Genomic DNA, 13475 nt, shown 5'->3' on the forward strand with positions numbered 1-13475 from the left:
TTGTGTTCAGTTGTGTTGTCAGGAAGGGGGCAAACACTTTGTCACGCCACCATTTCTGTGTCGGCCAGACTGCGCCTTAAGTCCACACTCCCCTTCCCGCTCAAGTCGCCCATAAACATGGCACGCACCCCGTGGTGGCATAGCAAGTGAGTATTACTGGCGTGAGGTGTGTACACGGACATCGGGTCATTACACTATTTTATTTGGTGACACCGCGGCCCACCAGTTGAGAATCGCTGCGCTAGGGAGCACATTTACGGTGACACACACGAACAGGAGTTTTATTTATGTCTTAAGTGGCTTATTTACTCTTATTATGTCTATTATATTGGGCAATACGAGTGTAAAGCCATTTAAAGTTGCCAAGTCTGTTATCTTATTTCTGTCTAATGTGTCTTATTTTCTCTGATTATATCTATGATATTGGCTAATACAAATGTAAATGACTACATGGGTATTATTTGATGTCTAGAGGGCTCTAATAAAGTTAAAAGCTGTATTTAGAAGGTCATAAACAGGTTTTCTATGCCATAAATACAAAACATTCCATGCATTAATATTGATGATATTTTGATATTCATATTTATGAGAAACATGTATGAAGTTGTATGTATACTAGAAATATAGTGTTCCTTTACAGCTTCCAACTACAGGCCTGTCATGCATATTACAGCGTTGCCAGTCACGTCTTCCTAATATAAATGTAACCACAATAATAATTTGTACTTAAAGGGTTAATGAAAAAAATGACCTCATATAACGGAGTGCAGATGGCATCAATGAAGGACACCTGCATGCTGGGAATCTTGTCTCGTTTCTCCCGATTCATTAGGTCCTAAAATGAACATTGATTAGAAAATAGTTGAAATAGTATGAGGAGGAAAAGTCATATAATGATAAAATTTTGAGAGGATCATGAAAAAGGTTGTAATATATCGACAAAAAACAGAACATAGTCGTGCATTTACATGAAAAAAATAAATCATAATACAGTGTATTGACAAAAACAATGATTTTAGCAGCGGGCATCGGGAGACTAGTGAGGATAGATGAAAGAGGCATGTAGCAATGAACACACAGCCTGGATGAAAATCTGCTCCAGACTTGAATCCTATGACAATCTTTGAGATATGAAAATGGCTCAGCAAAGAAACTACCGGTACACATCAAACCTAATGGAGTTTGAGCGATGCTGCAAGGAGGAATGGCTGAAACCATGGGTGTTGTGTGTAAAATGTTGGGGAAAAACATGAATTTATTCTATTTTGGAATAAGGATGTAACTGCGGAAAAAGTGGAGCGCTGTGAAGACTTTTAGAATAGACTGTCCTAGGCGAAACCTTTGTCATTGTAAGAGAATAAAGTCATAGGTTGTATACCCTAAGTCCCCAACTAACCGTTCGCAAGTCAATTTGTTCTTAAGTCGGAAAAAAATGAATATTACCAATGATATAGGTACTACATGTACGTGTATACATATACAGTATATGTGTATGTATGTAAATATGAGTTTGGATGCAGTAGTAATATTAAACCAGGATAATGAATGAAAAAAACAATAATAAAAATGATATAATAATACATAATGATAAATGTTATTTACCTTTGAAGAGGAGTGGTCGAGCATACGTCGTTGTGGTGGAGTTGGAGGAGGAGATATTGAAAAAAAGGACAAATGGTCGTCGTGGTTAGACTCTTCTAAAAGAGGTAGTGTTCTGTGGGTGGTGTAGAATTAAGCAGGCCTATTAACTCTTCATAAACTTTATTCACACGCTCTGTCTGGGTTGTATCACACAACTCTTAGCCTTCCTGTCTCCCTCTGTTGGTCCCATTAGCAGTGTCACAGTGCCCTCTACTGGTCAAGCATGGAGCAGTACAAATATGGAGTTACAGTACTAAAAGGCAAAATACATGAAAAAATAGACCAGTTGGCTTGTGTTCGTATCTCCGAAAGTTCGCATGTCGGATGTTCGTAAGTTGGGGACTTAGTGTATTGACAAACTACATTTTAAACAAAGTTGAATTAATGTGAGAAGTTTTTGTCATCATAAGAGAATAAATAAGGCATTACATGAAAAATAGTCATACTATACCCACAAATAAATTCATTTAAAAATTAAGTTGAATTACAAAAAAAAGTTTAAGTAGTTTGAGAAACTTTACAGTGTTAAAGAAAAAGTCGGAATATGTTGAGAAATTTTACAAGAAAAATGGTCAATTTGGGGAAATTGCTAAAATATCTATAAAAGAAAATCGGACATTGAAAAAAAGCCATAATGTCAACAAAAAATTAATTTCACACTCAATTTCCCCAAAAAAGTAGAAAATCGCTTTAACAAAAAATGTGTCATCGTAAGGAAAAGTGAAAAAGTTGTACTATTACAAGAGAAATCTTGTCATTTTTAGTCAATAAAGTCGTTAAGAGATTGTATTTTTATTTGATTATTTTAAGTATTGCAATTTTCAGTTCCTTTTCTAAGAATAAAGTTTACAAGAAAATCAAAATGACAAAAGCACTTACGCTGGGCTCCATGTTCAGCTCTTGTCTCTCTTTATCACCTTGTTCGTAGAACTCTGTCGCCACCAGCTCTGCGATCTGCGTCGGATGAAAACCAAAGCATTGAAGTATTTGGACATTATTGGTAGTTGACGGGTCGGAAATAAACAAAACTCATAATGCAATAACATAATCTAACAAAAAAGTGTCTGTTTTTAAGGAAACGGGGGGGAAAAAAGAAGGAACAAATTTCTCAAGAAACAAATGGGAGAATAAAACCAAAAAGTCTGAATATTACAACATAAAAAATGCAAAGGAAAAAAACGAGCTTTTTTTTTACAGTGGGAAAATGTTTACATTTACAGAAGTAAAGTTTAAAGAAATTTTTTTCCAAGAAAAAAGTAATACAGTCGTCCCTTGTTTATCGCGGTTAATTGGTTCCAGACTCGACCGAGATAAGTACCCTTCCGCCTAATAGGATTCAGTATTAATAAATGGAATATTTTCTTAGTTATGGCATAGAAAACCTGTTTACGACCTTCTAAATCCGTTTTTTAACATTATTAGAGTCTTCTAGACATGAAATAGCACCCATACCATATAGTCACCTTTACATGTGTATTACCCAATATAGTAGATTTAATGAAGAAAATGAGACATGTTGGACATTGGGGGGTTTTGGACAGAGTACTGTATTACAAAAATAAAGTTGTACGTTTAAGAAAAAAGTCCTAATACCTCATACGATCCTAGCCATTTTTTCAAAAGACAACCCCTCCAGTACCAGACAATTCTGACTGATTTTTCAAGGCACACAGGCTATTGTGTTCTGTGGCTCTATAAACATGGAACCTACCAAAAGAAAGATGAGACTTTCGCCTTTAATCTGAAAAAAAAGTTTGTTTCCACCTTTTTCCATTCTTGAGTAATCAGCAGTAGAACATCCTGTAGGTAAGTTTCAGGAAAACATCAATTCCCAACAAAACGAAGGGAAAAAACAAGCTTTTTGTGAAAAGATCAATTTCAAGCATAACTTTCAACTTTGACACAATTTTTTTCCTTTTGTGGCAGCTCAAATTGCTCTAATAATAAAATTGCTCTACAGTTGTGCTGAGTTACATCACTTCTTTTTGCCTCTTGCGCAAAAAAACGTAAAAGGCGTATAAATACGTCTTTGGGATTGGGCGTTCAGGTTTAAAAAAAAAACCTATAAATACATCTTTGCTATTGAATGAGTTAATACTACAATGTCACATTTTTTTCAGATTACAAGTAAAATCATAATATAAGGAAAATATTGAATGTTAACTTTCAGTAAATTGAAATCACACGTATTTTTTTATTTGAACAAGTAAAGGAAATGTCATATTTTTACAAAAATTAAGGTTGTACATTCATACATTAAGTTATGTTATTAGCAGCGAAAAAGAGAATAAAAAAACACTTGTAAAAACGTTACAAAATACAAGATATTTGAATTTTTTAGAGATTATGACACAAAGATTTAATAATGCAGAATAAAGTTAAGTCTTCGACAAAAAACGTTTGCTGGAGAAAGTCAGAATTGTACAAGGAAGTCATAATCTTATAGGGAGAAAATGTAATGTAATAGAAAGTTATGTTTTTATTATTATTAGAATATTTTAGAATATTTACTGTGTGGGGGAAAATGTTTAGTGTTAGGAGTATAAAGTTGGAATTTGAGAAGAAACACACAAGAAAGAGCAGCATGCCGTGAGTTAATTGAGGACAAGGACGCAGCTGTTGCTTGCGGTTGTGTTTAATGACGATTCCGTTCCATGATAGGTCAGCAGAGAGACTGGGATTGTCTTTTCCACTACGCTTGCACTTTACTTCAACAAGCTAACGAAGCCCATCAGGGACACTACATTACACAGTAGACATGCCAAAATGCTATGCTATGCTATGTCTTAGTTTTTACACTGACCTTCTACCATTGAAAGCCCTGTCACACCTTGACGATTTAGGCAACTTACGCCAACGTGTGAAAAATTTGGCCAATACGCTGGGGTACGTTGAATAAGTTATGGATAAGTTTTGTATAAGTCCAAAAATTTGGTGCATGAACCAAACTTTTCGACGTATGTCAATGTATGATTCATACGTTCCGCATCCGCGGGCAAGAAGTTATGCGATCGTTGACACTCGTTCACACACGTTATTTGTAAGTTACACGCATACGTTGACATACGTCGAAAGGTTTGGTTCATGCACCAAATTTTTGGACGTATGCCGGCGTGCTTCCGCCTGCTGTTAACATATACAAAACTTACCCATAACTTATTCGACGTACGCCAGCGTAGTGACCAAATAAACGTAAAATTACAAGAAAAAATTATACTTTAAGACAGGGGTCGGGAACCTTTTTGGCTTTTTTTAAAAGACACATATTTTACAAAGTATTTCTGTGAGAGCCATATCATATTTTTTAACATTGAATAATTAATTGTGTGCATTTTTAAGCAAGACCAACAATTTTAGAATATGTCTTTGAATTTTTTCCTTTTAATAACATTGTTATGCTAAATCTAACCAAAAATAATACTATAATAATAACAAAATACTTCTTACCATTAATCCAACTTGTGGTGCTGCACGGTTTTGAACCACTTTCTTTCTTTATGGCATCTTCAAAAATGTAAATCAATCAATTTTATTGACTTAAGAAATGTCTGAGAGCATTTGAGCATGCAGTCATCAAACGAGCCACGTCTGGCTCCCACCCCATAGGTTCCCTGCCCCTGCTTCAAGAGAATCAAAGAACAAGCCGGAACTAACTGTATTTAATTGTATAAAATATCAGAAAATGTGTAATTTTACTGCAATGAAGTTGTAGGTTTTCAAATAAAAGTCTGATTATTACAAGAATGAAAAAAATCTGTTTTCCGGGAATATAGCAGTAGAAGGAAAGACCTTTAAAAAAAAAAAAAAAAAATCTGTCACAATTATTATCAAATAAAAAAGGTTTAAATAAAAAAAAAAGAAAGCTTGTGATAAAAGGCAATGTGAGAATATTTACAATAAAGAAAATCAGACTTTTAAAGGTACCGTAACTTGCGGTGTACAACCAGCTACTTTTTTCTCGTGCTTTGACCCCTGCGTTTCTAACATTGCAAGAAAAAACTTTTACTTGAAGAGGATAAGGACAGAATTGAAAAAGAAAAGTCGGAATAACAAAAAAAATCACATAAAGTCAGTATATTACAAGAAGAAAATGTCAAGAAAAAGTACATGACGTACACAAAGAACATGCCAGAGCATGAGAATGACGTCCCAAATGTACAAAATAAGAGAATGCAATTTTATGGGAATTAAGTCCAATTATGAGAAAATCTTAATTGAGCAAGTACATTTTTTTGACAAGAAAGTTGGAAGATTAAAACAAAGACGTGAATAAGTTTACAATAAACAAGTCGGCATATTACTGCAATACATTTATATTACAATACACCGGAACCTTGGTTAGTGACCAGAAGGTCTGACTCTAAACCAAACGGATGCTAACCAAATACATTTTTCCCATAGGAAATAATGTAAATCCAATTAATCCGTTCCAGGAAGCCAAAAATGTTAACACAAAACATGTTTTTATAGTTTTACAATTATAGTCAGACGTGCAGAAAACAATTGGAAATTAATACATATAAATGAGGAATGAAAGGGATAAATCAGCGGTCACCAACGTGGTGCCCGCGGGCACCAGGTAGCCCCCCACGACCACATGAGGTGCCCGTAAGCCTGCTTTTCATTCAGGTTTTCAGTTAATAATGAAAGAACAGTAGAAAGAAATGCATTCTGAAATACAAAATGTGAGTTGTGGACACCAGCATTTTGTTCATGTTCTGGTAAAACAAGCATATTCGCTTTGTTTGGGTTTAAAATAAGCTCTGAAAATAAATGTTCCAAAAATGAGTAGCTCTTAGCCATTTTCATTTTGTAAAAGTAGCTCTCACAAGGAAAAACGTTGGTGACCCCTGGGATAAATGAACATTTAAGGTTACTTTTACCTTCACCGAACAGGTGATTTTTCCTGTTCCCAAAGACAATGTGGCAGCGAGATCAACCACCACCACCTTCCTGTTGTTCCATAACTTGTTTCTTTAATTCAATAGTTTCTCACCTCAATTCTGTAAGCCAAAATTGAGCCAAAGAAAGTTTCAAGTGCCAACTCATGACAAAACAGGTGTCCGTGTTGATCTCGCTGCCACATCTTAAATGAAGGTAAACGTAACCTTAAATGTCAATTTATCCCTTTCATTTTGTCAGTGGAAAATGTCCACAAACAGAGGCAAAATTAATGGCGTAAATTTTAGCCGCTAATAGAAAAACACGCTAACCAGGGTGGACACTGTCCGACAAAAATGTGTATTTTAAGACGAACCTTTTCAAATGTAATATTTTGATTTTTCTGATTTAGAAAAAGATAAATAAAGTTGTAATTTAAAGGAGCTGAAACGTTACCTTCTTTTGCACGGGCCATGGCTTGGTAATGGCTGATATGTCACAAGCAGTCATCAGCATTGATCTGAACGTGGTGACAACATAGCACATTTATTTTTACATTTTATAAGGTTACATGGTATATTTGTACGTGATTTGTTCTTACCTTAGTAAGTCTCTGTGATGTTCATCCTCCCATACAAACTGCTTGTTTTTAGTCAACTCAAAGAACTCTTCACGCCTCCTGTTGGCGCGGCACAATATTATATTAGCACAATGCTAACATAGCAAGTACAAGCGTGAATAGATAATAGAAAACCATGGATTATTACTAGCTAAATACATGACTTTAAGAAAATCCTCAGGAAGATGAGAAACTAGCCTGACAAGGTTAATGAAGTATGTTTAAAAAAGAAAAAGTCACTGTACAAGGACAAACTAAATGAAAACTAGCTTATGATAACGTTGCATTGGAAGAAAAAAAGTCAGTTGTTTACAAGAATAAAGTCTACGCTGTACAAGTAAAACATTTGAATATTACTAGCTAAAAGATTTTTACAAATCATGAAGAAAACAGTTGAACATTTACAGCAAAACTAAGTTTATATAGTATTATATATTATATTTTGCACAAGATAATAAACTGGAACCCTGGTTAGCATCCACCCCGATTAGCGTGTTTCATGGCCGCATGGTGGTCTAGTGGTTAGCACTTTGGCCACACAGTCACAATCTGGGGATCGGGAAGACCGGGGTTTGATTCTCATTTATGCCATTTCTGTGTGGAGTTTGCATGTTCTCCCCGTGCATGAGTGGGTTTTCTCCGGGTACTCCGGTTTCCTCCCACATTCCAAAAACATGAACGTTAGCTTCATTGAGACTCTAAATTGCCCATAGCTGTGAATGGTTGTTTGTCTATATATGCCCTGCCATTGGCTGGCCACCAGTCCAGGGTGTACCCCGCCTCTCGCCCAAAGTCAGCTGAGATAGGCTCCAGCATACCCCCGCGACCCTAAAGAGGAGAAGCGGCATAGAAGATGGATGGATTGAAAATTCACGTCACAATTTTGGCTTTGTTTGTGTGCATTCTCCAGTTAGCATACAATACAGTTAGCGTCTTGTAGTGTTGTTAATACTGTACACGAGCAATGTAGTCGGGCAACGCAGCAATTCTAAATGCATATAAATGAGGAATGAAAAGGATAAATGAATATTTAAGGTTACTTTTACCTACATTGAAGACGTGACTGTTCCCAAAGACACGATGTGGCAGCGAGATCAGCCACCATCACCTTTCTGTTTTCAGTCATGTTGAGAATCATGTCGTCAATGAAGGTAAAGTAACTAAAATTAAATGTTCATTTAACCCTTTAATTTATATTTATATATCACTGATATTATTTCCAATTGTTTTCTGCATGTAAAATTATAAAAATTTTTGGCTTTCGGGAACGGATTCATTGGATTTACATTATTTCTTATGGGAAAATTGGATTTGGTTAGTGTTCCGTTCCGGTTAGAGTCAGACCTTTGACAAATTAATGACACTAACTAAGGTTCCACTGTACTCGGAAAAATAAAAGAGGAAGTTTATGACAAAAAAGTATGTATGACATACCGTAAGTATAAGTTTTTGTTTTAAAGGAACAGTCACAAATAAAATCTTCAGAGAACGACGTCGCAATATTACAAGAAAAAATGTAGTTTAGGAAAACAAAGTCTACGATAAAAAAAAGTTGAATATTATAGTCCAGGTTACAGCGTTCAGAGTTTCGGCGTTTTGTGCTTACGTGTGCGCTCCCATAAATTAGTTAAAAACTTAATTTTGGTATTTTTACAAAATAAATTTCCAGCCTGCAAGATTGTTCTCGTCACACTGACGAAAAATAAATTCCATGGAAAAACTGCTACTGAGAACATTGTTTTTGTATTTTATTTATTTACAGTATTGGTTTACTGAACAGGGACAGCGTACATGAATTAGCATTTATGCAACTGCACCGGAATTAGCCAAAAGGCTAGTTTTCATCCATTGTCCCTGGACAGATAAAAATGGTCTCCCTAAAAACAACAGTAAAAGGACTATAAAGTCCATCCATCCATCTTCTTCCGCTTATCAGAGTCGGGTCACAGGGGCAGCAGCCCAAGCAGGGAAGTCCAGACTTCCTCCTCCCGGCACATCCAGAGGCATTCCCAGGCCAGTTGAGAGACATAGTCTCTCGAATGTGTCCTGGGTCTTGCCCGAGGCCTCCTACCGGTCAGACGTGACCTGAACACCTCCCCAGAGAGGCATCCGGGAGGCACCCTGACCAGACACCCGAGCCACCTCATCTGGCTCCTGTCAATGCGGAGGAGCAGAGCGGTTCTCCCGGAGAGTTTCTCCCAGATGACGGTGCTTCTCAACTTATCTCTAAAGGAGAGCCAGACCCTGAGCTACTTAACCTCTTCCACTTGGGGCAGGATCTCATCCCCGACTCGGTTATGGCACTCCACCCTTTTCCCAGCAAGAACCATGGAGGTGCTGATTCTCATCCCAGCCTCTTCATACTTTGCATATCAAAACTTTGTATCCTCGTATTTTGACTCAGCAGGTTGTTTTGTTTGCCGGTGAGCAGGTTGTAAGGCAGTAGCTTGTTTGTGGCAGCACCGTAGCACGCATCAACATTTTAGCTGCCTGCTGTCATAAATGAATCTTATGTTGCGGAAAGTTGAAATATTACATTTGACACAATTACAGACCTTTTTTTTGATAAAAATACATCAAGAAAACGTTGGACTCACGCAGTGTACTAACGACACGACACAACGCGTGCCATAGTCTACGCTCGCCGGAGAATGCACGCAAACGGAGGCAAATTTGTGGCATAGAGTTTCGCCGTTAAATGAAAATCACTCTAACCGAGGCGAACGCTAACCAAGGTTTCATTGTATATAGAAAATCTTTGACTGATGTTACACAATATAACACCAGAGGTCTATGGTGTGTATTTTTTGCTGTGTGTACATGTCACATACTTGATGTAGAGGGCCAGGTCAGTCGAGAGAATGGCCATCTCGATCATCTTTAAAGTACTTTTGTACTCCTCCAGAGAGAGACTACTCAGGATTTGGTTACCCTGAAACAACGCAACGCAAATAAACAGAAAAACTTGTAGTTGAAGGTCACAATGGCATACAAAAAACAGAAGTCATAAGAATTATGGCATACATTCATGAGAAAAGTGTTGACTTATTACTGCAGTAAAATTGCAATATTATGACCGAAAATCTTAGAATATGAAAAAAGGTGAGACGAGAATAGTTGTATTACTACCAGAGAAAAGTTGAGTAAAAAAAGATTTGTTGTACAAATGCAAGACAAAAATAATGATATAACGACAAACAAAAGGGTGATTTCAAGACATTTAGGTCATAAGATTACACTTAGGAAAAAAGTATTATAGCATACCAAACGTTTTTTTATTAGAAACATTTTGAAAAAGTTGTTATAATAGTAATTTTAAGGAGAATAGGCCATAATTGTGATTAAAAAAAAGACTAAGTCGTATTGTAATTTTAAAACAAGAAAGTAATATGATGAGAAAGAAAAAAAAGAGACTGAATAGATTCAAATTTGCAAGAAAAATATAACACCAGGAAATGTTATTGATGTGAAAAAACAATTACTGTAGTATGTTTACCAAAGAAGTTGTGATTTGATGAAACAACTTTAAGTGTACAAGAAAAAAAATAATATCTTAAAAAATAGATATAGTGTTATGAAAATTATGAGATAAAAGTCGTACAATGAAGCGGTCATTCTCTCCGAAAACCAGTTTTGCGTGAATGATGTAAATGTCCTAAAAACAGTCACTTTAAGATAATAAAGTAGGAAGTTTACAGGCTGTCAAAAATAATGCGTGAACGGGACCAATTGGGGGTTTAAGTCACTGTTAACGCGCTACAATGCTGATGGGAATGTCATACAACTTCATGTCAAAAATCCAAACTATCCCTTTAAGTATGCTGGAAAATACGCTGAAAACAAGTACATTTGTCTTAAATTACGTGACGTCTTTGAACGCAATTCCTCATTGCTCATAAAATAACACGGTTGATTCAAATGTTCTACTATTGAAGAGACTGGTGTTAGGCAGACAGAGTTTTAGACTTGCGTGGTATCTTTTAGCTTGATGGACATTTCGTTCATTTGGAGCTGTTGGTGGATACAAATATATGTAAATATATGTAATCCTGTCCTGCCATTTATCTTTCTGTGAATTCAATACAGTAAAAATGAGCATATTTCAGACACCCTGTACTTTCTAATGGTGATTAATCATGACTAACTAATTCAAAAACTGATTGATCTGATTAAAATTTGTAATCATTTGACAGTCCTATTAAAAAGTAGTTTTATGTTAGAGTTTCTAAGTTTACCCCAAAAAGTTCTGACTAAAAAATACATTGCATGAGAAAAAAGAAAAAAGTTCTTCCCATTCTTCACATTCTACTCATCATCCCTGTATTTTATTTCTTATTTTATTCAGCAGATTTGATCAAGTTTTTGTCCAAGTGCGGGAAAATACTTCTTACGATCGTCCTTTGCTAATGTCACAGGAAATCAACAATGCTAGCTTGTCTACAAACAAATATGTCCGACAAAAGATTTAAGTCAGGCAGGAGCCTGTCAACATTTTTTTTTTAAGATTTTCCACCTTTTTGACAATGACGTTCATACGATAATGCTTTGCTAAGGGAGCAAAAATTGTCAGAATAAAAAAAAAAAAGTAATATACATGTATATACAGTCGTCCCTCGTTACATCGACATTCAAACATCCCGCACTTGCGTTTTCTCAGAAATTAATTAATGAATAAATGATTGCTGTTTTGTGATTATTAGTCAAAAGAATATTGAAAGACAAGTCATATGTAGTATTGTGGGCGTCAGTAATTGGCACAAAACTGATGGGACATTACACTGGAGGTAGTCAGCCATGGCATGTCCGACATGATAGAGTGAAAAAAAAAAGTTCTCCTCCCATTCCGTGTGGAAGTGGTAGGTTTTTGGCTTCTTACTTTGTCCTTCTTCCCCACTCAGTTTGAAAACACTTCTTAAGTTTTGAACAAATAAATTGGACGCTAACTATTTCGCTCGGTACCTAAAGCCGTGGCCGTCGCTTGTGTCCCTGCAGTGTTCCCGTAGGCTGCGCATTAGCAATGTTGTGTAAACAAAAAATAGGAGTGTAAAGGTGACTATCGGGGTGTTATTTGATGTCTACCACGCTCTAATAATGGTAAAAAAAAACTTTTTACAAAGTCATAAACGGGTTTTCCATGCTCTAACTACGAAAATACTCCATTTATTAATATTGAATCATACTTTGGAAATTCAGTTATCGTGTTCTGGGTCTAGAATCAATTAACCGCGATAAACGAGGGACGATTGTATGTCATTTTACTCACTGGGCTGTTGAGGATCATGAGGCACTGGTCAAAGTGGTGATGTTCCATGGTGGAGTGGCAGTAAAGGTGAGCCAGTGGATGGTCACTCCTTCAGTATTATTATTATTAGTTAACGTACGGTATATACACTAAATATTTAACAGCATATTCTTTTACCTGTGGATGTACGAGTTGTTCACTCCTCTGTGGTCCAAGTCGTGGCACAGAGTGGAGATCATCAGAGCCAAAACCTCCAAATCCCTCAGATTGTTCTGTCACAACACCAGTCATTTTAGCTAGCTCGCTAAAAAAAACAAAAACCTTCAAACTTATAATTTTAGGACCATAAAGTCAGAAGTTGGCAAGAAACAAAAATGATAAAAGTCGTTAAGTTTATGGAAAAAAAAAGTGTTAGGACAAAGTCAGAATTCTAAGTCATTGTAAAAAGAAGAAAATGCTACACATTTGTTATATTGAGATTGAAAGAAAAAAAATCATTTTAAAATAATTGAGTCCGAAAAAGACTAAATAAAGTATTATAAAAAACACAGTTTTCAAATTGTTTTAAACTACATCCATCCATCTTCTATATCACGGGTCCTCATTCAGGTCACAGGTGAGCTGGAACCTATCCCAGAGAGGCGGGGCCCTGGACTGGTCACCAGCCAATCACAGGGCATATATAGACAAGCAACCATTCACACTCACACGTGGATAGCTTAGCGAGGGTGTCCAAAGTGCGGCCTGGGGGCCATTTGCGGCACGTGACTCGTTTATTATTGGCTCACAGCACGTTGTAGAACTAAAATTAAAGACGAATAAAAACTGAAAAAATGGGAAAACCGAAACAAAAACTCACAATGTGAACAAAAAAAGCTGAAATGTTGATACTAATCATAAAAAACTCCAAACTTTGGCTTTAAATATATGTAAATTTTTTTGGGGGCCTTTTTATCAAATAAAAAACATATATAGAAATATCAAAGTGGGCCCCTCGCATCCTTTGGTTTTTCTGAATGCGGCCCTCTGTGGAAAAAGTTTGGACACCCCTGATTTTGAGTCTCTAATTAACCCTATCATGCATATTATTGG

General features: G+C 36.2%; 1 protein-coding gene across 6 annotated transcripts in view; it reads right to left on the bottom strand.

Moving 5' to 3' along the window:
* The window catches only part of pde5ab (phosphodiesterase 5A, cGMP-specific, b), a 93105-nt gene that overhangs the window by 6379 nt on the left and 73251 nt on the right, over window positions 1-13475 (bottom strand). For 5 of the 6 annotated variants that reach the window (XM_054753693.1, XM_054753692.1, XM_054753695.1 and 2 more), the window contains 7 exons: window positions 12561-12655; window positions 12405-12492; window positions 9973-10073; window positions 7124-7201; window positions 6979-7042; window positions 2521-2595; window positions 752-835 (listed from right to left, as the gene is read on the bottom strand). In XM_054753693.1, the coding sequence (XP_054609668.1) occupies window positions 752-835; window positions 2521-2595; window positions 6979-7042; window positions 7124-7201; window positions 9973-10073; window positions 12405-12492; window positions 12561-12655 (585 nt within the window). The remainder of the gene's footprint in view (window positions 1-751; window positions 836-2520; window positions 2596-6978; window positions 7043-7123; window positions 7202-9972; window positions 10074-12404; window positions 12493-12560; window positions 12656-13475) is intronic. The other variant, XM_054753694.1, reaches the window with a different exon arrangement.

This window comes from Dunckerocampus dactyliophorus, chromosome 15 (genome assembly GCF_027744805.1).
Source record: "Dunckerocampus dactyliophorus isolate RoL2022-P2 chromosome 15, RoL_Ddac_1.1, whole genome shotgun sequence".
NCBI classification, from domain to species: Eukaryota; Metazoa; Chordata; class Actinopteri; order Syngnathiformes; family Syngnathidae; genus Dunckerocampus; species Dunckerocampus dactyliophorus.